General features: G+C 41.6%; 1 protein-coding gene across 9 annotated transcripts in view; it reads left to right on the top strand.

The window, feature by feature from the left end:
- Positions 1 to 21,771, top strand: part of map7b (microtubule-associated protein 7b) — a 95,745-nt gene extending 73,974 nt beyond the window's left edge. For 5 of the 9 annotated variants that reach the window (XM_039738886.1, XM_039738887.1, XM_039738883.1 and 2 more), the window contains 8 exons: positions 1,919 to 2,111; positions 9,164 to 9,359; positions 9,772 to 9,876; positions 10,932 to 10,982; positions 12,949 to 13,006; positions 15,987 to 16,107; positions 17,280 to 17,509; positions 20,264 to 21,770. In XM_039738886.1, coding sequence (XP_039594820.1) covers positions 1,919 to 2,111; positions 9,164 to 9,359; positions 9,772 to 9,876; positions 10,932 to 10,982; positions 12,949 to 13,006; positions 15,987 to 16,107; positions 17,280 to 17,509; positions 20,264 to 20,274 — 965 coding nt within the window. In that variant the 3' untranslated portion in view covers positions 20,275 to 21,770. Of the gene's footprint in view, positions 1 to 1,918; positions 2,112 to 9,163; positions 9,360 to 9,771; positions 9,877 to 10,931; positions 10,983 to 12,948; positions 13,007 to 15,986; positions 16,108 to 17,279; positions 17,510 to 20,263 lie in introns of all 9 variants that reach the window. The other 4 variants (XM_039738884.1, XM_039738881.1, XM_039738882.1 and 1 more) reach the window with 1 other exon arrangement.
- Positions 21,772 to 23,831: the final 2,060 nt, after the last annotated feature.

Below are 23,831 nucleotides of genomic sequence, written 5' to 3'. Positions count from 1 at the left end.
GATTGTGCTTGAAGGTATTTTGGACCATTCCTCTTTACAAAACATCTCTAGTTCATTCAGGTTTGATGGCTTCCGCGCATGGACAGCTCTCTTTAACTCACACCACAGATTTTCAGGAAAAATAATAATATTAACAAGGTTGCCCAAACTTTTGCATCCCACTGTATTTTACATTTACTGACATTAAATTTAATCTGCCACAAATCTGCCCAAGCCTGTATGCTATCCATGTGCAGTAACAGAGGACAATACTATAATGCATCACTCCTCTCTGCTGATGGCATTTGCCATATTGATGTGGGCTTGTGTGTGCGATGTTGAGGGTTGACCTGATCAAGCTTTGCTTGTTCTTCCCATTTTAAATCTTTCTACCCATTCTAAATCTTTTCATTGGGTTGTGCTGTTTTCACTTCTGCACCAAGCTGACATCCTTCAGTGAATTTCAGCAAAGCACCTAAAGGCAGAATCGGGCAGGTGAGCAAGCACAATGGTAGTGAAGGTGGAGAGCCATCTGTGGCCTAGTGATAGACTGACAGGAACGGCACCATGGAGTTGCAGGAATGATTGATTGATTGTGCCGAGAGGTCCTGCGGATGCAGAAGAAGGTAGCAGTATGAGAAGGTCCAGCTCCAGGTGTCCCAATGGGTGCTGCCTGTGGTGGCCAGGGCGAGAGCCGGAAAGAGGGGGGACCACCATGTGGTATAGTGGGTCCACAGCTCATGTCAAAGGGCCATTTTTAAAATAAATAATCACCGCACTCGCGGCTTAGCGAGGGTGCGTGGTGATGTGTGGCTGAAGTGGTTCCTGGGGTGATTTGCAGTGCATTTGCAGTGCATTTGCATTTTATGAAGGAACGGGAGTGACCGGCAGAAGGACAGCTGGCTGCATAAGGCCGAGAAGGCAGCGGGAGTCAGGAGGTTTGGAAGTGGAAGTCCCAATGTGAGCATCCTGGCCGTTGGGTAAAAAGCCAAGTCTCAGTCTAGGTGAGCTGAACCGGAACCAGGGATTGGAAGGCACCAGACCAGTAGAGTGGAGAGAAGGCCAGCTACTGGTAGGACGACTCTCCTGTTGCGGAGCCTAATGGGAGAAGCAGGGGAGCCGCCAGGTAAAAGACACCAGGCTTTGTGTTTTTAAAGGACTGCTTCCAGCGTTATTTTAACCTTGTCATTGTTTTAAAGGATTGTTTTTCTTCTGAATTTTTTTTTAACCTCCACTTCACAACTGTTTTTATGGATTATTTATTTAAAGATTTGAAGAACTGCACTTTATTTAATTTGGACTTTGTTTTGTTGTTGTTTTAAATAAAAGCATGTTTGCACATTTTGCACCATCCCCTTGCTCTATTTGTTGTGCCTCACTGCCGTGCTCATCGGTAACATTACCGACGGTGTCGGGTTCAAGGGCTCCCGGATGGACGATGGGAGCATGCAGTGAACCCGCATCATCACACACCACTGTCAACATCTCCTCCAGCTTCAAGACGTTGGAAGTGTGAGCTAGAGAGAAAGGAAGAGAAAGATGTGCTGGCAGAAGAGGAACATAAAGAATCTCTGCAAAATTTTAACTCTAGGTTTTGTAGAATTTAGTTATTGCTGCTTTTATCCCCACAAACACATGAGTTTTATGGAATAATTGTTGACTTTTTAATCTGAAGACCACTCCACATACGCACTTTGGGTATTTGAACCCTTGACTATATATTTTTTTTTTTTTTATTAAACAAAAAGCATTTTTATACTTTGCACCATGTCCTCATTGCCCGGCTCATCCTCAGACATGACTACATGCACACCCGGGTTCAAGGACATTATGCCAGCTGAAGCCCACCTGGGTCGTCACAGGTGCACAGTGAGCATTACTGGTAATGATTTGGTGGGGGGGTTCACTGATTGATTGTGAAATTCCACTTTCTTGACAGAGTCCACACCAGCTGTTTCTCAATCTGCAACTTCAACTTCTTCCTTAGTCCATCCTGGTGTAGTCGGCAAACCTTCAGCTGGCACAACTGACCCCGAAGAGGCCACAAGACTGCTGGCTGAAAAGAGACGTCAGGCACGGGAACAGAGAGAGCGGGAGGAACAAGAACGAAGGGAAAAAGAGGAGGCTGAAAGGTAAAAATAAATACAGTATCTCACAAAAGTAAAAAAAAGTGAAAACACTTTTGTAAATATTTTATGATATCTTTTCATGGGACAACACTGAAGATGTGAATCACTTTGATCCAATGTCCAGTAGTCCGTGTACAGCTTGTATCACAGTGTGAATTTGCTGTCCCATCAAAATAACTCGACACACAGCCATTAATGTCTAAACCACTGGCAATAAAAGTGAGTCCACCCCTAAGTGAAAAATGTCCACATTGTGCCCAAAGTGTCAATATTTTGTGTGGCTGCCCACCATTATTTTCTAGCACTGCCTTAACTCTCTTGGGCATGGAGGTCACTAGAACTTCACAGGTTGCCACTGGAATCCTCTTCCTCTCCTCCATGACAATATCATGAAGCTGGTGGATGTTAGAGACCTTGCGCTTATCCACCTTTCATTTGAGGATGCCCCACAGATGCTCAGTAGGGTTTAGGTCTGGAGACATGCTTGGCCAGTCCAGCACCTTTACCCTCAGTGGTCGTCTTTGAGGTTATCATGTTGGAATACTGCCCTGTGGCCCAGTTTCTGCTTCAGTGTGTCATAGTACATGTTGGCATTCATGTTTCCCTCAATGAACTGTAGCTCCCCAGTGCCGGCAGCACTCAGGCCCCCCCCCAAACAATGACTCTCCCACCACCATGCTTGACTCTAGGCAAGACACACTTGTCTTTGTACTTTCATCAGACCACAGGACACAGTTCCAGTAATCCATGTCCTTAGTCTGCTTGTCTTCAGCAAACTGTTTGCAGGCTTTCTTGTGCATCATCTTTAGAAGAGGCTTCCTACCTGGCACGACAGCCATGTAGAACAATTTGATGCCGTGTGCGGCGGGCGTATGGTCTGAGCACTGCCAGGCTGACCTCTGCAGCAATGCTGACAGCTCTCATACATCTATTTTCAAAAGACAACCTCTGGATATGACGCTGAGCACGTGCACTCAACTTATTTGGTCGACCATGGCGAGGCCTTTTCTGAGTGTCCTGTTAAACCGCTGCATGGTCTTGGCCATCGTGCTGCAGCTCAGTCTCAGGGTGTTGGCAATCTTCTTATAGTCTCAGCCATCTTTATGTAGAGCAACAATTCTGTTTTTCAGATCCTCAGAGAGTTGTTTGCCATGAGGTGCCATGTTGAACTTTCAGTGACCAGTATGAGAGAGAGAGTGTGATAGCGAGAACACCAGATTTAACACAACTGTGACCTTGTAACACTAACCAGTCACATGACACCGGGGAGGGAAAATGGCTAATTGGGCACGATTTGGACATTTTTCACTTAGGGGTGTACTCACTTTTGTTGCCAGCGGTTTAGACATTAATGGCTGTGTGTTGTTATTTTGAGGGGACAGCAAATTCACACTGTGATACAAGCTGTACACGGACTATGTTACATTGTATCAAAGTGTCATATCTTCAGTGTTGTCCCATGAGATGACAGAACACAAAAATGTGAGGGGTGTACTCACTTTTGTGAGATACCTGTAAAGATGAAAAGACAAGCATCACACATAAGGGGCTGCTTTCTAAATTGAGGTTTCCTGGGAGTGATTGTGCAAGTGTTTTCATTTATTTTCTCTTTTTTGCACAGCTATGGGTGAGAGGGGGCCAGACTGTCAAGCTGTGACCCAAGCTGGTGTCCAAATCCTTTAAAAGCTCATAAAAGCTTCAGTTTACCTGGGGTAGCTGTTGCTAAGTCTGTGACGTAGTAACAATTGGATATGACAGCAGAGCCGCCCCTTCCTATATGCAGATCATGCACTGTGTAGGGGGGGCACCTGTTGGGGCTTTGCTGACCTTCACGATTCAGGTTGCTTTGGTGGACAGCCAATTGAATTGCTCATTTCTGTCACTTGGTTTGCTTGACTAGACTGAGATAACTCCTCCCACAAGCCTAATCTTAACCATACCATAAGTCGACATATCACATAACATCTCTGACATTTAATGTAAAGCGACAACCTCCTCGACAGAGCAGGGCTCTGGGGGGTCGACAACTTGAGTCAATTGGGGTTTAGTGCTCTTTCATGAGTCATCAAGTTAACGCTGTTGACAGTCACCTGTTGTTATAATTTTTCATTAACGAGCAGAGAGATGGCTTCAAGTCATCACCAATCAGGAGCACCGAAAAGAAAAAACTGAAAGCATGAAGATTGCAAATTGGGTTGGATGAGCTCGTTAAGCCTTGAACTTCATAGACTGGTGTGTCCAATCACGAGAAAAGGTATTTAAGGTGGTCAATTGCAAGATGAGCTTCTCTTTGACTCTCCTCTGAAGAGTGACAGACAGCATGGGATCCTCAGAGTAACTCTCCAAAGATCTGAAAACAAAGATTGTTCAGTCTCCTGGTTTAGGGGAAGGCTACAAAAAGCCATCTCAGAGGTTCAGACTGTCAGTTTCAACTGTAAGGAATGTCATCAGGAAATGGAAGGCCACAGGCACAGTTACTGTTAAACCAATTCAGGTCTGGCAGGCCAAGAAAAATAGAGGAGCGGCATATGTGCAGGATTGTGAAAATGGTTACAGACAACACACAGATCACCTCCAAAGACCTGCAAGAATATCTCGCTGCAGATGGTGTATCTGTACATCGTTCTACAATTCAGCGCAATTTGCACAAAGAACATCTGTATGGCAGGGTGATGAGAAAGAAGCCCTTTCTGCACTCACACCACAAACAGAGTCACTTGTTGTATGCCAATGCTCATTTAGACACACCAGATTCATTTTGGAACAAAGTTCTTTTGACTGATGAGGCAAAAATCTAATTATTTGGTCATAACAAAATGCGCTTTGCATGGCGGAAGAAGAACACCGCATTCCAAGAAAAACACCTGCTACCTCTGGTCAAATGTGGTGGAGGTTCCATCATGCTGTGGGGCTGTGTGGCTAGTTCAGGGACTGGGGCCTTTGTTAAAGTCGAGGGTCAGATGAATTCAACCCAATATCAACAAATTCTTCAGGATAATGTTCAAGAATCAGTCACAAAGTTGAAGTTATGCAGGGGTTGGATATTCCAACAAGACTATGACACAAAATACAGCTGGAAATCTACAAAGGCATTCATGCAGAGAGAGAAGTACAATGTTCTGGAATGGCCGTCACAGTCCCCTGACTTGAATATCATCGAAAATCTATGGGATGATTTGAAGCAGGCTGTCCATCAAATTGAACTGAACTGGAGAGATTTTGTATGAAGAATAGTCAACAATACCAACATCCAGAATCCAGACACTTAAAGGCTAAAGGAGGACAGCGTCTAGAGGCTCAAAGGAGCAAAAGGAGGCTCAACTAAGTATTGATGTCATATCTCTGTTGCGGTGCCCACATTTATGCAGCTGTCTAATTTTGTTATGATGCATATTGCATATTTTCTGTTAATCCAATACACTTAATGTCACTGCTGAAATCCTACTGTCTCCGTAAGTTTTGTTGCATATTAAAAGGAAGTTGCTACTTTGAAAGCTCAGCCAATGATCAACAAAAATCCAAAAAATTAAGAGGGGTTCCCGAACTTTTTCATAAGACTGTATACTGTACTGCCACTACACTAAGGCTAACAGTTTACTGGAGTAACAGTGGAGTAGCATTATGTGTAATAGTTTTGACGACGATTGTTTAACAGATCGTATTATTATCTGATGTTACGGTTCCCAGCTGACACTTGGTTGTGGATTATTTATTCCCGCCATACAGAGCTCAGGACATCCTCACGTTGTTAAAGGCTTCTAATGTCGGTAGACATATGAAGTGCTCTTGGTATTGTTGCTTTGAGGACTCGTTTGTAAATGTCACCAGCACACACACGCACACACACGCACACACACACACACACACACACACACACACACACACTAGTTACTTATGGGTGGAATTGTGGGAATGCGCTGGGCAAGCAACTCTGACATTCAAAAAGAGAAATCAGCTCAGATAAACTTCTACTGTCGGTTGGCAGGCAACATGACTGATTTAGTTAATGCCTTACTGCTGTTTACTATCATCGGAAAGACAAAATGAAGTTTAGATCAATTCCTAAGTGTAAGTGACACCATCACATGTTCACTTATTAAATATCTTAATGTTCCGCTGCATTAAAGAAGTGCATCGAGCACTTTCAGTAGTAGTAGTAGATGATTTTATTATATTATTATTAGTAGTAGTAGTTATCAGTTAGTTAGTCATTTTCTAACCCACTTAATCCTGAACAGGGTTGGAGGGGTTTTCTGGAGTCTATCCCAGCTACCATAGAGCACATGGCAGGAGCAAACCTTGGACAAGGCGCAAGTCCATCACAGGGTGAACTCGCACCAAACCCACACAGGCCAGTTTAGCATCGCCATGTCTTTGGACAGTAGGAGGAAACCCACACAGACATGGGGAGAACAAGCAGACTCCATTGCAGGGACGAACCAGGTTGCGAACCCAGGTCGGATTTTTTTTTTTTTGAGGCAGCAGCACTACAGCACTGTGCCACTGTGTCACCCTTGATAACATATAAAATGGAACTTTGGATTGCGAGCATAACTCATTCCGGAAACGTACTTGTATTCCAAAGCACTCGTACATCAAAGCGAATTTCCCCATAAGAAATAATGGTAACTCAGATGATTCGTTCCACAACCCAAAACTATTCATATAAAAATGATTAATACAAAATATAAAGTAAAAATACATCAAACAAATTAACCTGCACTTTACCTATGAACAGAATTATAGCTGGTGTGAGTGCGTTTCTAAACTTCTAAACTCTTTTGGGAACGACACGCGGAAGAGCGTCTCAAAGCAACTGTCGGCACCCAGCACTGTAGCAGTTCACCGTAAAAGAGAATCTGAAAAGATCGCGGACATGCTATAAGTACCTGCCGTTGATGGGTGATACAAGTAACATTATAAATGTGCAGGGCAAAGTATTACTTGGAAACTAACCTGGTCACAACCCTGCCTGACTGATGTGTCTGTGTAGGAGAGCGGAAGATCCTGCTACAATAAAGAACCGTGCTGTTCCTGTTTCAAGCTGAATAAAGCTTATGTTGCTAAAGTACTGAGACTCAGCTTTGTGTTTTGGGGTGCATGACAGGGACTCACATGGTACAACACACACTCACACGTTGTCACCATGCTATAGTACACAGTACACGCTCATATGGATGTTGACTATATGAGTGAGGCACACCGACTGAGACCGACAATAGGAAATGATTACCCACAATCCTGCAGTGAGAGAGAGAAAACCACCATCAGCTCAATTGTGATCACGTGACGCTCGGCAAACAAAGTGTATACGGACGACTCGCATTCCAAGACCTCGCTCGTTTATCAATTTAAAATTTATTAAAAATTTTAGCTCGTCTTGCAAAACACTCGCAGACCAAGTTACTCGCAATTCAAGGTTTCACTGTATCAGCAAAAATCTGTCAGTCAGTCAGTCGTTGTCTAACCCGCTTTGTCCTGAACAGGGTCATGGGGTTCTGCTGGACCCTATCCTAGATAGGACAGAGCACAAGGCAGGAACAAACTGAGCGCCAGTCCTTCACAGATCGAGCACACAGACACACACATACAACTAGGGTCAGTTTATTATCTTCAGATCACCTACCCTGCGTGTGTTTGGACTGTGGGAATAAACCCACGCAGACACGGGGGAGAACATGCAGGCTTCATGCAGGCCGGACCTGAGATTTGAACCCTGGTATCCTTACAAGGCAGCAATGCTACCACTGTGTTATTTGCCATCCTAGTATTTGTTGTATTTTATAATCTTTATATTAATTATAATTAATTTTACCTTTATTAGTAGTATTAAAAGTGCTTTTGTTGTATCGTGTCTCAAGTGATACTGTAACAAAGGGTAACGGCACACTTTGGACGACCATTATTATTATCATTATTATTATTATCATCAGCATCACCTCAGATGTCACACAGAAGCTGTCATGTGATGACCTGGTGGATGACTTTGCCTTCAGAAAATGTGGATTTATGCAACAAAGAGACTGAAGACACCTCTAAATATTCACATTCAAGCTTTCATTATTTAAAGAAACAAAGCATTTGTATTTGACATTCGAACTTATAGTTTGTGATATATGCTTCTTTGTCTGTTTAGTTGTTATTTATGTAATTGTTCAAATTCGAGCTCTTATAAGTAATATTAATGGAATAGATTTAGCGAGAGCGGTTTTTGCGGGAAATTTTCTGCTTAGGACCCCAGTTTGGCTTGGAAGCGCCCTTCATTAAGGGAACATTTTCTGTTTTCTAGCTATTAGAAGAATGTTCATAAAGCAGTTTTGAAATGAAGACAGACAGAACTCTGGACCAATAACTGAGGAGGGGAGGCGGATGTTTAATACGCAGAGTCAGCCCTGTGTGAATTGCTTTGGCTTTTTAGGACGTGAATGCTTACTGTATGTGGTCAGATATTTTGTGTTTTATATTTGTCATTAATTTGGACCACTTTGCAGAGATCTGTCTTCACTTTTAAAATGAATGAGTCTTTTACTGGTAAACCGCATCTAAAAAGGCAAATTAAATCCACCTGGCTTCAATGTTGTGTAACAATAAAATATAAAAGTTCTTCCCGGGGGTTAAACACTCTTTATCAGCACTGTATACAAAGACCACCTGTAATCATCTGAATAGCTTAGCTGACTTATAGTTTGAGATTTTCACAGAACTCCTGAGTGTAAATGTACGCCAAATTAACAAAGTAAAGCGACACGTATGATCTATAACATTTCACTGTGCTATATTAAAAACAATTCCTACTAACATTTTGCAAGGAACAAAAACAACATACGCATTAAATTATTATGGCTAATGGGCAAGCAGTTGTTAGTAAAAAAGAATGCTAAGAAGCTTTCATGTGGTAGCGGTATCTGAGTAACTTAACATCACAATGATGTCTGATTCATGAATGATTGCTGGATGATTACTTTGATTATGATTTTCCAGAAGAGAACAGTCCATTTCTTTATCCAGGAATTAATTTTTGTGCTTATTACATATCTGTGACCACACTTTTATAGGAACAGAAGAGAAGAGCTACAGCGAATTAAAGTAGATGCCAATGCTAATGAGATGGGGGAAGAGCCGTGGCAAAGAGAAGAAATTAAAAGAACTGAAGCAGAAGAAAAGATGAATGAGGAAAGACAGCGGCAGCTTGAAGAAGACAGACAGAGGCAAAAGGAGGAGGAGGAGGAGATGGCAAAACTTCAAAAACAGGTACAAGTCCAATTTTTCCAGTATTCGGCAATAGTTTAGTGATAGTCTGCTTTAAGGGTGTACTCACACTGGCGATTCTTTCCGTGCCTGAGCACGTTTGTCCGCATGTAACTCCACAAAGTCTAGCTCTACTCTCTAAATCTTGCAGTCCGCTAGCATAGAGGCAAGGAGTAGTAATTAGTCGTGTCTGAGAGTGTCATGTGACTGGGAAAATTGCATCACAAAGGAAGGACACCATGTAGAAAAGTGTTGTAATTTGGATTTGAAATTATTAATAAACAGAGTTCAAAAAGGATCCGCACTTTTTTTTTTTAATGTCCCTCATTATATATAATTAATATATATATATATAATCAATTATATTATAATTTTTTTTTTTTTTTTTTTAACTGATCCCCTGTTAACTGTTTAGAAAGAAGAAGAAGAAGCCCGCCACCGCCAAGAGGCTGAGAGGCTGCGCCAGGAACGCGAGAGGCACTTCCTGAAAGAAGAACAAGAGCGTCTGGAAAGAAAAAAGGTGCCAGTGACTCTCTGAAGTGACAACTGTGAATTGGTCATATTTTCAAGTGCATACAACGTATTTTGGTTTACTATTAGGAGAGACAGCATAAATTACTCGTAAGATCAAATCGGAAATCCCATAGGAAAACCGCTATACACCTAAGATATTCCTACCAAAATTGAGCTTTAAAGTTCAAGAGCAGTCCGTGTTATACCCCCGTGTACCTCATATTTAAACTAAACATACAGACGGCAGCGATCAGCATGCAGAAAATCACACACACTGCATATTGGTGTTTTTGAGAAATAGGATTTATTGATTTTTTTAATTAGTGTGTTTATTCACGATTAACTCAGCCCTCCTTATCAAATCTTCATATCATGTCAGTGTGATATTTCAGATTTTTTTTCTTTATTTTTAATACATTTTCAAACATTCCCATAATCCCGTTTTCACTTCAGGGATTTGCTTAATTTAAGTGAACTGATTTTTGTACGAATCTGCAACATAACAAAACGTGACAAGTCTCTAGCTGAGAGCTGCTCTTTTCTGAAGCTCCTTTCTCCAACCACAGGCCTTTCATTCTTTCTCAGATCCACAAGTCACCTACCTTAACCCTTTGTACCTGGCAGGCCAGTTTTTGGGCCATCCACATGGCAGTGTACACCCAAAAGGCTAGTATAACAGACCACCTATCTACCGTCATAACCCCGCTGGCCTGAATAGCGGCCTACGCGTATCTGTTATGCTGCTCTACTCGCTAAATCTTGCAGTCCACTACCGTGGAGACATATTCTCAAAACGTCCCTACAGCTCTCTGCCATCATAACCCGGCTGGCAGGAATACCGACATTTGCAGAAAGTGAAGGGATCTGAATACTTTCTGAGAGCTGCTAGTGATATAATTTTCATGAGACCACTGACATGTTTCAAAACTTAAAGAAAGTGTCATTTTAGGAGTTGGACCTGACTAGATTTTATGAAGTCCTGCTACTAGGGGCTTAGTGCACTTAATGAGCGTCTGGATGTTTTTATTTTAGCTTTGATGCTTTTTTTTGTGTGTTTTTTAGCGCCTAGAAGAAATAATGAAGAGAACAAGAAAACCAGAAACAGGTGAAAAGGTAAAAATCTTGTTGCATTTTTGTCCGAATTTTAACTTTGTACAAACGCACGGGGCCTTGTGCTCCTGAGTCTCTGTGCTCAGTCAGCAGATCACGAACGCACATCCGGTTTGTGTGTGGAGCTCTGTGTGTTTTGCACAATCGGGTTTGAAGAAAACTGAACGAGTATTTTTAATCAGGTTACTGCTTCCTAGTAAAGCAAAGCTGAAGGAGTCGTTTTCTTCTTACGTGAACTGCTGCCTGCAGAAAGTCAAGTGAACTGTACGTATGGTGCTGGTCACATTGCAGCCGTGTAAGGTCCGACGTCATCAACTAGTGGTCCTCAATTATTCATTCAGTCAGAAACTTTACTGGACGATGGAGATTTTGCTCCCTGGACACTTTGGCGGGGTGTATCTTTTGGATTTTGGCCTGCTGATCATACAAATAATTATAAAATGATTGCAGGGCAGTTAGTGCTGGGTGGTATGACCAAAATTCTATATCACGGTATTTTTCTAAATTATCCCGGTTTCAAGGTATTTGATGATATTTTTTCCCCATGCATGAGTGTTAACCACATTTTTCACTGCAATTACTGCAGTAGACTGGCTAAGAATAACCTATTCCACTGTCATGAGCATTGTACATTGTACAAAAAACCATTTTAATGTGCACACAAGTATAAATACCTGTTTGCATGGCCCCATAAAGTGATAGTTTTCAAGAGGGTGGCTCTAATGAAGAGAAGGAATCACATTGCATTACAGTTGCATTCAAAATATAGAACCATTTTATTGAAGAAATTTTGCAAACAACTTAAATAAAAAACGTTTTCCGGTATTAGAACACTCGAGACAAGAACAGGCCATTCAGCCTAACAAAGCTCGCCAGTCCTATCCACTTATTTCTTCCAAGAAAACATCAAGCCGAGCTTTGAAAGTCCATAACATCTTACTGTCTATCACACTACTTGGTCGCTTATTCCAAGTGTCTATCGTTCTTTGTGTAAAGAAAAACTTCCTAATGTTTGTGTGAAATTTCCCCTTCACAAGTTTCCAACTGTGTCCCCGTGTTCTTGATGAACTCATTTTAAAGTCACCGTCTCGATCCACGGCACTAATTCCCTTCATCATTGTAAACACTTCAGTCAGGTCTCCTCTTCATCCTCTTTCACTTAAACTGTAAAGGCTCAGCTCTTTTAATCTTTCCTGATAACTCATCCCCTGTAGTCCTGGAATCAGCCTAGTCGTTCTTCTCTGGACCTTCTCTTGTGCTGTTATGTCCTTTTTGTAGCCTGGAGACCAAAATGACACACAGGACTCCAGATGAGGCCTCACCACTGTGTTATAAAGCCTGAGCAGAACCTCCTGTGACTTGGACTCCACACGTCAAGGCGCTATATAACCTGACATCCTGTTAGCCTTCTTAATGGCTTCTGAGCACTGTCTGGGAGTTGATAGCTTAGAGTCTACTATGACTCCTAAATCCTTCTCATACGGTGGACTCTTGATTTTCAGGCCCCCCATTGTGTATTCAAACCTCACATTTTTACTTCCTATGTGTAATTCTTTACATTTACTTACATTAAATTTCATCTGCCACAAATCTGCTCAAGTTTGTCTGTGATATAATGGATTCCAAATTATCTGCTAATCCACCTATCTTGGTATCATCTGCAAACTTAACCAGCTTGTTCCTTATATTCATATCTAAATCATTTATATATATATTAAAAATAGCAGTGGTCCTAGCACTTCCCCCTACTGGTCACCACTCTTAACATCGGCCAGTTCTGATGAGGTTCCTCACACCATCACCCTCTGCCGGTATAAACCGGTATACCTCCCAGCACTAAGGGCAGTATGTGTAAACTTGCCATATTCACTCTTGCGTCATTTCTTTGTAAATGTATAAAGATCGTGCGATAGACGGGTATTCTTTATCCAACTTAATGTATTTGCATATTTTTTCTTCCCAATTGTAGAAGCCGGTTACACAAAGAAATGGAGAGATAACTCAACAAAGCAAAGCTGAAGTAACAGGTAATTTTATGTGAATTTTCTTTCGTATAAATCGAGTCGTTTAAAATAATCTAAAATTATAAGGACAGTCAGGATTTATGTAACACAGCCATTACAAATTCTAAATGAACAGGCGTGGGATTGTTGAGATCTTCAGGACAGATACCAGCAGAGACACTCCAGAGGCAGGCAGTTTCAAGTGTCCTCTTATTGCTGATTCTGGGACCGTCACTCTGGAGTGTCCAACAGGTCAACTGGTGTTCATTTCAGTCTATTGATCTTCATCTCCGTAACTGAACTTCTGGTGGCCGCTTACCCAGTGGTCTGAATGTGACTGTCAATGCCCCAGTGACGGTGATGGGGGGGACATTGTGCTGTAAAAATATGACACATTAAAACCGACATCCTGACTCTCTGTGGTCATTAAAGATCCCTGGGCTTCCTTATTCATAGAGTGTAGGGTGTGTCCCGATGTCCTGGCTAAACTGCCCAGTCATTCTGGCCCCCTAATCCCCAAATCACCATCTCTTATTGGCTCTGTCGCCCAGTCACTACCTAACAGCTCATGTGCGGTGAGAGTACTGGCGCAAAAATGCCTGCCATTGCATCATCCATTAGTTGCTTCCCACTCACTGAAGAGCTTTGAGTAGTGAGAAAGCGTTGCATGCAGTAAATGTAAAAAATTATTATTGTTCTTGTTTTCTGGTTTGTCATTTGCCAGAATTATATAAAAATGGATTTTCTCTGCCGTTTTCGCCATTAATACTGATGAACATAAATCGACTGCCCCCAATTGTACTATTGGAGTTTCTATAAGCAGATTTCTTTCTTTTTTATTTGTTGGTTCATTCTGATGATGGGTACAAACCAGATGTTTAACATGCAGAGAAACAGCAAATTCAATTAACACCAACTCTATGCTTTGCACACCCCTAGAGATGTGCAGGTTAGGTTAATTGGCTCCTGTGCAAGTATATGTGCGTGGGACCCTCGGATGACCGCGTGCCCCTGATCCTGTGATGGCCGGGTGTCCCTGCCGCATGCCCCCGACCCTGTGATGGCCGGGTGTCCCTGCCGCGTGCCCGGAAGGAATCGAATCGCTTGCTAAAAATCCTCGTGCTTCGCTTGTTTGTGTATCGACTTTTTGCTCATGTCCGTCAACTTTGTGTTTTGCTCTTCATTTTGGCCTTGTCGCATGTTTTTCATTGCCTGTGTTCTCCTAGTTTTGACCCCTTTTGACTTCACTCCTGATCTCACTGCAAATGAATGTCTAGTAATGGAGGACACTTGCTCTTCCTGTTTCTACCGATGTGCGCGTGCCCAGTGTCATATGCATTTTCAGTCATTTTCGTGTGGATGGAGATGTTTTTGTAACTGCTAATGTGGACACAGATCTTTTTCATTTAAAGGATTAGGTTGGTATTTTTCAAGTCGGAGGTTATTTCTTCACAAGCATGCTATATACTGTATGCATTTGCATATATACAGTTAAGCGTTTTCTATAAATTAAAAAAAAATATCTTACCCGCATTGGCACTTTACATGGGCATGGAGCACTGCCAAAAAATAAGATTTACTGGTAAAAATTTACCGATGAAGCAGCAAAAGTTTCAATATAAGGAAACTTGCCTTCCGTCTTTCTAATCCAACTCCAGCGTTTTCTATAAGTTAAAAAAATGTAATGTGCACTGGCATTTCATGTTGGAATTAACAGGGCATGAAGCTCCACAGGAAAACGAAAGCCTTAAAATGTACCAAATACGTCTGCAATAGTCGAGTATTGACCCACGTCTTACAATTACACACACATTGTAAAACGGGTCATGTATGTTATTTTTTAACAAAAAAAAAAATTACAATATTTTGACATTTAGCCGTTTAAAAAAAAAAAACAAAAAAAAAAACAGCTATGTAGAATCGATTGCTCAACACTTGCAGACTTCCACAATAACCTTTCACCCAATTGCCATGGCTTCCATTCAAATGACAAAATCACATTAAAGTGTTCATGCCACGTGATTGGTCTTATTTTGATGTATATTACGTCATAACTTACACACCCATCCATCCTTTATCCAACCCGCTATATCCCAACTACAGGGTCACTGGAGCCAATCCCTGCCAACACAGGGCGCAAGGCAGGAACAAACCCCGGGCAGGGCACACACACCCACACACCAGGGACAATTTAGGATCGCCAATGCACCTACCCTGCATGTCTGGGAGAACATGCAAACTCCACGCAGGGAGGACCCGGGAAGTGAACCCAGGTCTCCTAACTGCGAGGCAGCAGTGCTTACCACTGCGCCACCGTGCCACCCATAACTCACACAAGCAAACAGAAAAACGTAACCTTACTGTGAGAAAAAGAAGTGCCAGGAATACACGACAAAATGATCATTTCCAGATCCCTTTTGTTGTCACAAACACGCGTCGTAAAACACAGAAGGGCCGGCATGTTCACTTTTACTGAAACCCGAAGAGGTAAGCTTTAGGCTTTTATTTTTCAGTGGTGCTTAGTGCCCCGTTGCCTCCATTGTAAAGAGCCTGTGCAGGCAAAATATTTTGTAAAATTTGAAAGAAAAAACAAAACAGAACTTTGGAACACAATTTCACATGACAAATGATTGTATACCATGTTGTAAAGAAATAACTTCAACTTGAAAAATACTAAACACCATTTTTTAAATGAAAATGTGGCAGTTTGAGCGTAGTTTTAGCAGAACTCAATCCAATTCAAGGTCATGGGGACTTCTGGTGGTGTAGGCCGCATGATACCCGTCCACTGCAGGGCGCAGTGACAAAAATCAGACTAAAGTGAAACCAAAGCTCATCGTTAATCTTGCACACCCGCTAGTGACTTCCGCTCTGTTGGATGTTTGTTCACTGGGCCAGTACAAGAGCAGATGTGTATCGTCGGGTTTACTGGGTGTTGCCTGCTGAACTGTCCACACTGCACTTTGTTGTGCCTTAACGTGGTCTCTTTATATGTTTTAACCAGAGGCGAAATCCGCATTTGTATCAGAGCATCGGCAAAATGAAGAAAGTACCCAGCAAGCTTCAGGCAGCGGCTTACACGGCCTCCCTGACGTCTCTGGTCAAGTTGTGGCAGCTGGAGAAAGGTAATGCTACACTTTAATTTGATCATTGATACTTGGAATCGATTTGTTTGCATGTTTTCCTGAACTACTGTATGTTATCAACAAAGTGGATCCTAAAATAGTTTTTTTGTAAGGTTGCAGAATCCATTTATGGCAGCATTTGTTTAGTTTAAAGCAGGAGTCTCCAACCTTTTTTCCCCCCTGAGAGCTACTTTTACTAGATGAAAACGGCTGAGAGCTCTTCATGTTTTCTAACATTTATCTCATCGCTTATTTCAACCCAAACAAACTAAATACACTCGTTTTGCCTGAACATTTGCAAAATGTTGGTGTCCACGATTCACATTTTGCATTAAAACATCACAAAAAATATTTAGTTTGCCTGCAAGTGCAGTTTGTATGTCTGTATGCATTTTCTAGTGTATCTCCCACTATTGAATTAAAACCTGAATGCTGTCAGAACAAAACAATGCATTGCAAATGTGACTTCTTCATTTGTCATTTTGTCACGTGTTACTGTGTCACTTTATTCACAGGTTCAGTTGCATGTGTGATGTGTTTTTTAGTTAGTCAGATGACTGGCACTGCACGGAGGCGTGTGGCGGAGTGGAGCCCCCTTAGGTTCACTCTTCTGGAGTCATTTAAATGTTTGTCTTTCAGTCGTATTCTGAACTTTGACTTCATGACATTCACGTCAGACTCACAGAGGTATAGAGATCCAAACAAAGCAGACATTTTGCTAAGGATAGAGCTGCCAGGGAAGAGGAACAGAGGAAGGCCTAAGTGAAGGTTTATGTGGTGAGAGAAGACATGCAGGTGATGGGTGTAACAGAACAAGATGACAGAACAGAGGACAGAAAGATATGGAAGAAGATGACCTGCTGTAGCGACCCCTAACAGGAGCAGCCAAAAGAAAAAGAAGAGAAGAAGGTGGATAGAACTGGCAAACGTTGTTGGGTGTAATGGACTGTTCTAGCGATCAACTAACAGCCGCCTGACTGTATTAGCGACACTTCTGCAAAGCAATAGTAACTGTGGCACATGTCGCATGTTTTGTTTTTTGCCGCCTGACAACAGAGTATACTCCAAGTCCGTGTAACCTGAAATGCTATGCAAATCCAATGAAATGTTTCTGCATAAGAGACAAAAGACCTTGTCTGTTTTAACGTGTGTGACTTTTCTTTTCCTTTTAGTGATAATTCTAAAACTGAAAATCAACCAAAAGAAAATGGAATCCCCATGGAGGATGACCAGTTTGAGGAGGTCATCAGTTTATCCGCCGAAGTAAAGCCGTCAAAGCTCGACGTAGCCAGGGAAGGAGATGGCAATGTTGGCACAATAATTCCTGTAATTGCCTTTACAGAAAACGGGTCTCTTGGGACGTTAACAAATGTGGATGGCGTTCAGTCACCTCAAACGACAGGTTTGTACTTGTTTAAAGTTTAAGGCATTTTCACACCTGGTCGGCTTGGTGTTTTTATTATTTTGTTTAACTCTGGTGTGATTTCACTGGAAGTCTGGTTGGTTCGGGCAGATGTGAACATCCCAGTCGCACTCTGGTGCGGACAAAACCAACTGTAATGAGACCCTTTGAAACAGAAGGTGCCGGTGTGGTCCAGACGAACAACCCTGGAGCGGTTCACACAAAGTTTGAATGTGGTTTAACACGAGACCAGTCTGACTATACTGTGCATTATGGGTAAAACTGTGCGTGCTGCGGTAGCCACAGTAAATGCCTGCGGTCACTAATTAGGGGATCTTATTCACAGTGGTGAGTCAAAGGTTACCATCTAGCGTTAAAAACAATAAAATGTTAAAAAAAAAACTAATACGCACTGTGACGTGTGAGTTCCCCTGCCTTGCACCCCAAAAACACGAGGCTGAGTCTCAGTACTTTAGCAACACCAGCTTTATTCAGCTTGAAACAGGAACAGCACGGTTCTTTATTGTAGCGGGATCTGCCACTCTCCTATACACAGACTCAGCAGTCAGGCAGGGTAATGGCCAGGTTAGTGGGCAAGTAATACTGTGCCCTGCTTTCATAATGTTCCTTGCATCAGCCATCGATGGCAGGCACTTAAAGCGCAATTGCAATCAACTCCAATGTGCTTTAGCTGGGAACCCCGGCAACTGATTAACTGTCTTCCACAGACGTGGCAATCGCCATTCGGGACGCTCTTCGGCGTGTCAACTCATTAGAGTTCAGAAACCTTACAGTACATGGATAATAAGTGTAACACAATTCGTATAAAACAGCCGTGACGAGACCCCTTAAGAACAGATGGTCCCAGTGCAGTACCAAGTGAACCCTGGAGCGGTTTGCACGTAGTATGAATGTTGTTTGACACAGGACTGATCTGACTATAACTTTGCATCATGGGTAAAATTGTGTGTGCTGTGGTTGTCACGCTAAGTGCCTATTGTGCGTAATTAAGGAATCTCTTTCACTGCATAATGAGTCGAGGAGTAAAATCGGGCGTTAAAAACAATTGTATCTGTTTTGCAACAATTTGCATCAAATGGAATTACCAGCGTTTCCTTCAGTCTTGGGGCCTCTCGTGTGCGAATGGGCAGCAGTTGAAGAAAGAAAAAAAAAAAAAAGGTGAAAAATGCCTTGTAATTGGGTCAATTAAAAGACATACAGAGGTGGTAATAAACAAATTGTATTGTCCCGCAAGTTCAACAATTAAACCCCCATCTCTTACACAATGAAAGTGCTGTGTGTGGGTGGGGCGTCCTCTCAATGCGATCAGTTTTTTCGGCCATGATGTGGATATGGAGCCACAACCCAGGAACCGTGTTTCCCCGAAAATAAGACCTACTCCGAAAATAACCCCTAGCATGATAATATAATAGAAGCCCCTAGTCAAGATCGTCAGCTGAAAAGTAAGACGCCGAAGGCAAGGTTTCTACTTCACACGATACGATGCGTGTGCCTGAAACATCCATTAAATTCTGAGGACATCTTGACACAATATCTCTGACCAGGATGTTTAATGATTACATCCATCAATTTGGGGATGCGTCCATTCCAGCAGCATCGGCGGAAGACAGAAACAAAATGTCTGGACGGGGCATCAGTTCATCGCAAGGTGAACACACACACACGTACACTGGCGTCATTGTAGCTTCACCAAATCTCCAAACCTTCGTGTCTTTGGATGGAAAACTGAGCCCACTGTGGAAACCCAACAGGAAAAACAAGCAAACTCCAGGCAGGGATCACACGGGACGTGACTCCCTACTGCGAGACAGCAGCGCTACCGCTCTGCCACCGTGCCACCCGAGATGTGTAACTATTAACAGTATTCATTATTTAAATGAAGTTGATGATTTATCTGTAAAATGTCACATACATAGTTTAATGCACTTCATCATGAAAGTGATATCAAGTACAAATCTAAGAACTCTAAATGTGCAGAGAGCTGGAATATCATAAATGTAACGTGTTTTGTGTGGCGATGCTGCTGTCAGGTCAGGAGGAAGCCCCAGAAGCGCGTAGCGATTTAACATCTCGGTTGGTTTTAAGATGACGTTTACGATGGTCTGCTTTAATGATAACGTAAACTACAAAGTTAAAGCCAAAATTTCCACTTTAATCACAAAACAGACACTTTGGCCACAATCACGTTAGAATGAAACAAATTATCAAGCTGCGGAATACACTGACCCTGCTGAATACGTTTATGAACTCTTGAAAATGCTGCCTCTTTAATGGCATGTTATGGTTCTTCACTGGGTGGTGTGGTTCCTTGTAGATCCATTGCTTGCCCAAGCACCATTTCATTCTGAGACGGGTTATTTGCAGATGAAGCTCGTTCTTCGTGCTTTGATAAACTTCCTAATTATGTGTGATAAATGGTATGGTAGTCTACCTTGCAGGACACCAACAGATGAAGATGACCTGACCTTAGTCGTTGCGATGGTATGCAGCGAGGGTCCTTTTAAAATAAGGAACCCATTAGTATTTCACAAATCGGTCACTTGGTTATTCGTTGCATGGAGCCTGTTACAGATCTAAAGGTCCTTTCTGGAACCTTCACGTGGACGAATCACAAAACTGGTTCCTCTATGGCATCGCTCTGGAGAACCGCTCCGGCACCTTCATCTTCAAGTGTCTGAAGGCATCTCAGTGAAGAATTATCACTTGGTTTTTTTTTTTTTCTTTCTCTTTCAGAGGTTATCTAAGGTTAATCCCCAGAAAGCAGCAACTTTTGTGTTCCCGATGTCCGAGGAGAAACGTGCGGCATGAACAAAGGAAAAGTACAAACACTGAATATAACAATTATAAAAGACATTACAAACAAGTTAGATAACCAGAAGCCTTTTCCATTAGAAGACCAACTAATGTCCCTTGCTTTACTCGATCACTGTGTATGCATCGTGGATTTTGTCCTCTTTGTTTTCTTGACCCATTTCCAGAATTTTCACCCCAATTGCTGTGTGTTTTTTTTTTCTCCCCACCTGTATCTTTAAAATAGAAAACAGATTTAATGGTGCAATGGTAAGTGCGAGACTGTTGCGTCAGGGGTCATCGACTCTCCTCGAATGAACTTGATACTTGAAGAATCCTCGTTAATTTCCGTGAAGAAGTCCTCGAGGTTGATTTTTTTTTTTTTAAGCCATTTTGGTTTAAACATTCTGAGCAGCTTAACTCTAATAAAGAAGAGATTTGGATTTTTTTCCTGCAGTAAACGAGTCTGTAAAGTAATGTTTGTTTGTTTTTTGGGGGGTTGGAATTTTGAATTTCATGTACAGAAAGTGCAAATATAGGAAAAAATACTATTTTGAATTCTTAAATATACTGTATGCTCTCCCTTGAAGTATTTTGTCAAAGCAGCTTCTAAATGTATTCATTCTATTGAAGTACCACAGAGTATCATTGTTGAATTTTTAAGTACGGTAATATAACGCGGTGACTCGATACCCTAAAGTAGATGACAATATCATTTCTTACAGTATATTTGCTGCTACTGTGAAACATTTCCTTTGCCTTATCTGATCAGGAAAGCAAGCGAGAAGGTGACGAGTTTGGACGTCTTGTTGCGAATGCTCGTTTCAGAGCAGGATGCGTTAATCTGCTGATAAATGACGTTTAAAAATGCATTCCTAAAATGTGACGTTTTAGGCTTTGTGTAAGAAACACTTGAATTGTGTACTTTTTATTTTTTTTTTTCTAGCTGCTGCTGAGTATGGTTCTCAAAGCTTTGCACTTTTAAGCAGTTCTCCCGGGAATTGTTTAAATACTCTTGAAATTCCAATCGATGGTACAGAAAGGCGTTTGCAAGACAACTGCCTGGGATAATGTTGACTTTTGAAATACTAAAGTAAAACTTTTTATGCAGGGATCTTTTAATAATAAAATATCTCTATTTAAATGATTTATCAATAGCATTAAAATATCTAAAAAGGTTGTATATTTTAATATAATTCCTGAAATTAAACAACAAAGCTTTGGAAACTGAGAAGGACGCCTCGGCCCTTCTGATGACGAGAACTGTGGCGGTTTGTATTCAGAGGTGAGCTGCCGTAGTTCTGTGCTCATCGGGCTCTGTCTCTGTTCCTTTAGATTGAACTGTTGTCCGTGTATATAGCAACTGTACTGTATTTAATAAGGAGGAAGAAGATGTTCAACTGTTCCAGAAAATCTGTATAGCATGTAAAAATAAATTTTCTTTGAAAAAAAAAAAAAATGAACATCTCCATGAACTGTGTCTTTTTACACTTCCTGTATGTTTTACAACCACATGTATGGAACATTCTCACGCCTTCTGATTGCCTGCCACACTTGACAAGTACAGGCCATTTGGCCCATCAGGCTCACCCATCCTATTCACATCAAATCAACTTCTGAAGGTCTGTGAAGTCCTACTGGCTACGACTCTGCTTGATCACTTATTCCATGTGTTTATAGTTGAATGGACAGACAGACAGAGAGATAAATAAGAGTGGCTCTGTGTGAAAGATAGGAGGTGGGAAAAGAGAGAAAGGAGGAGGAAAAAGAAGAGAGACAGATAGACACGAATGGCATTATTTGATAGATAGATAGATAGATATGAAAGGCACTATATAATAAAAAGATATGGGTGGTGATAGATATGAAAGGCACTATATAATAGATATGGATGGCACTATATGATAGACATGAAAGGCACTATATAATAAATAGATATGGATGGTGCTATATCGATAGATATGAAAGGCACTATATAATCAATAGATATGGATGGTGCTATATGATAGCTATAAAAGGCACTATATAATAGATATGAATGAAGATATATACAAATGACACTATATGATAGAAGTGAAAGTAACTATATGATAGATTAACAGAGAGATGGATATGAATGGCACTATATGATTGATAGATATGAAACATACTATTTAAAACATATAATTGGCACTATAAAATAGGTTGATATGAAAGGCACTATATGACTGATAAGATATGAAAGGAACTATGAAATAGATTGAACGATATGAAAGGCACTATATAATACATAGGTATGAAAGGCACTCTAATAGATGCAAACATGTGAAAGGCACCATATAATAGATGGATGAATAGATTGTGTGGAAAGTCCAGCCCGACACACACAGGCACAGTGACACACAAGTCCAAAAACACACAGTTTATTTTATTTTATTTTATTTGCCCTTTTCACAGCACTGTGCCCAAATCCCCAGCAGCACTATTGCTCAGTCCCTTCTTTCTTTCTCTTTGCTTCTCTACCTTTTCTTCTGCTGCCTTCACTCCTCCACACAAGCTCTGTCATCCACCTCCCGACTCCGGCTCCCCAAATGGAGTGAGGCGGCCCCCCCTTTATGTTGCACCCGAATGTGCTCCCTGTTGATTTTCCTGCAGAACTTACTGCTGTGGCAGAAATGCTGAAATCCAGGACTCCAGGATCGCCCAGGCTCCCCTTGATGGTGGCCATGGTCCCCAACAGGGTTGAGCTTCCAGGCTCCAGTCCAAGGGCCCAGATGCAAACCAGGGGGGCTGCTCTCTCGTGTCCCAGGGGAGACATTGCCTCTCTCACTCCCGGTCCTTCCATCTTCCAGGCGTCCGCCACAACAGATAGAACTCTATTTGCATGAAGAAAAACTATTCTAACATTTGTGTAATATTTACCTCTAACAGGTTTCCCACTGTGTCCCCATGTTTTTGATAAACTCATTTTAAAATAACAGTCTCAATCCACCTTCATAATTTTAAACACTTTAATTATGGCATCTCTTAGACTCTGTTTGCTTAAAGCAATACTTCATCCAAATTTTCTTATTCTTTTTTTTCATGTTATTTACCCCATGTAGTTTGTATTGATGGCACCTTAAAAGTGGTTTAATTCTCTTGAGTAGCAGGCTGTAATATTCATAAACCTGCACATTATGTAAATTAGGTTGTAGTGTTCTGAGGTTTTTAGGTACAGAAGACTTAAGGGAAGTTAGTTATACTCGCTATTTGTGGAACATCTAAAGAAGAATTTCACTGTAATGTGGATACATGACAAGAATCCACCTTAATAAAATGGTGTCTGTCTGTGTGTCCATCCGGTTGCTAAAAAGATGGCGCATCACCAATGTTTGTAGTAATAAAATGCATTTCATTTTTCATTCCAACAGATGGTGCCTCATAACTATACACCGCTGTTATGAATCCCATACCAAATGGAGACAGGTGTATTACATGGTGCACTGCAAACATTAACACTGAGGTCCACGTTGATTACTTAGATTTCAAT

The sequence above is a fragment of the Polypterus senegalus genome, chromosome 16, assembly GCF_016835505.1.
Source record: "Polypterus senegalus isolate Bchr_013 chromosome 16, ASM1683550v1, whole genome shotgun sequence".
NCBI classification, from domain to species: Eukaryota; Metazoa; Chordata; class Cladistia; order Polypteriformes; family Polypteridae; genus Polypterus; species Polypterus senegalus.
Note: the sequence above shows the minus strand (reverse complement) of the source record. Positions and strands in the feature narration are given on the sequence as shown.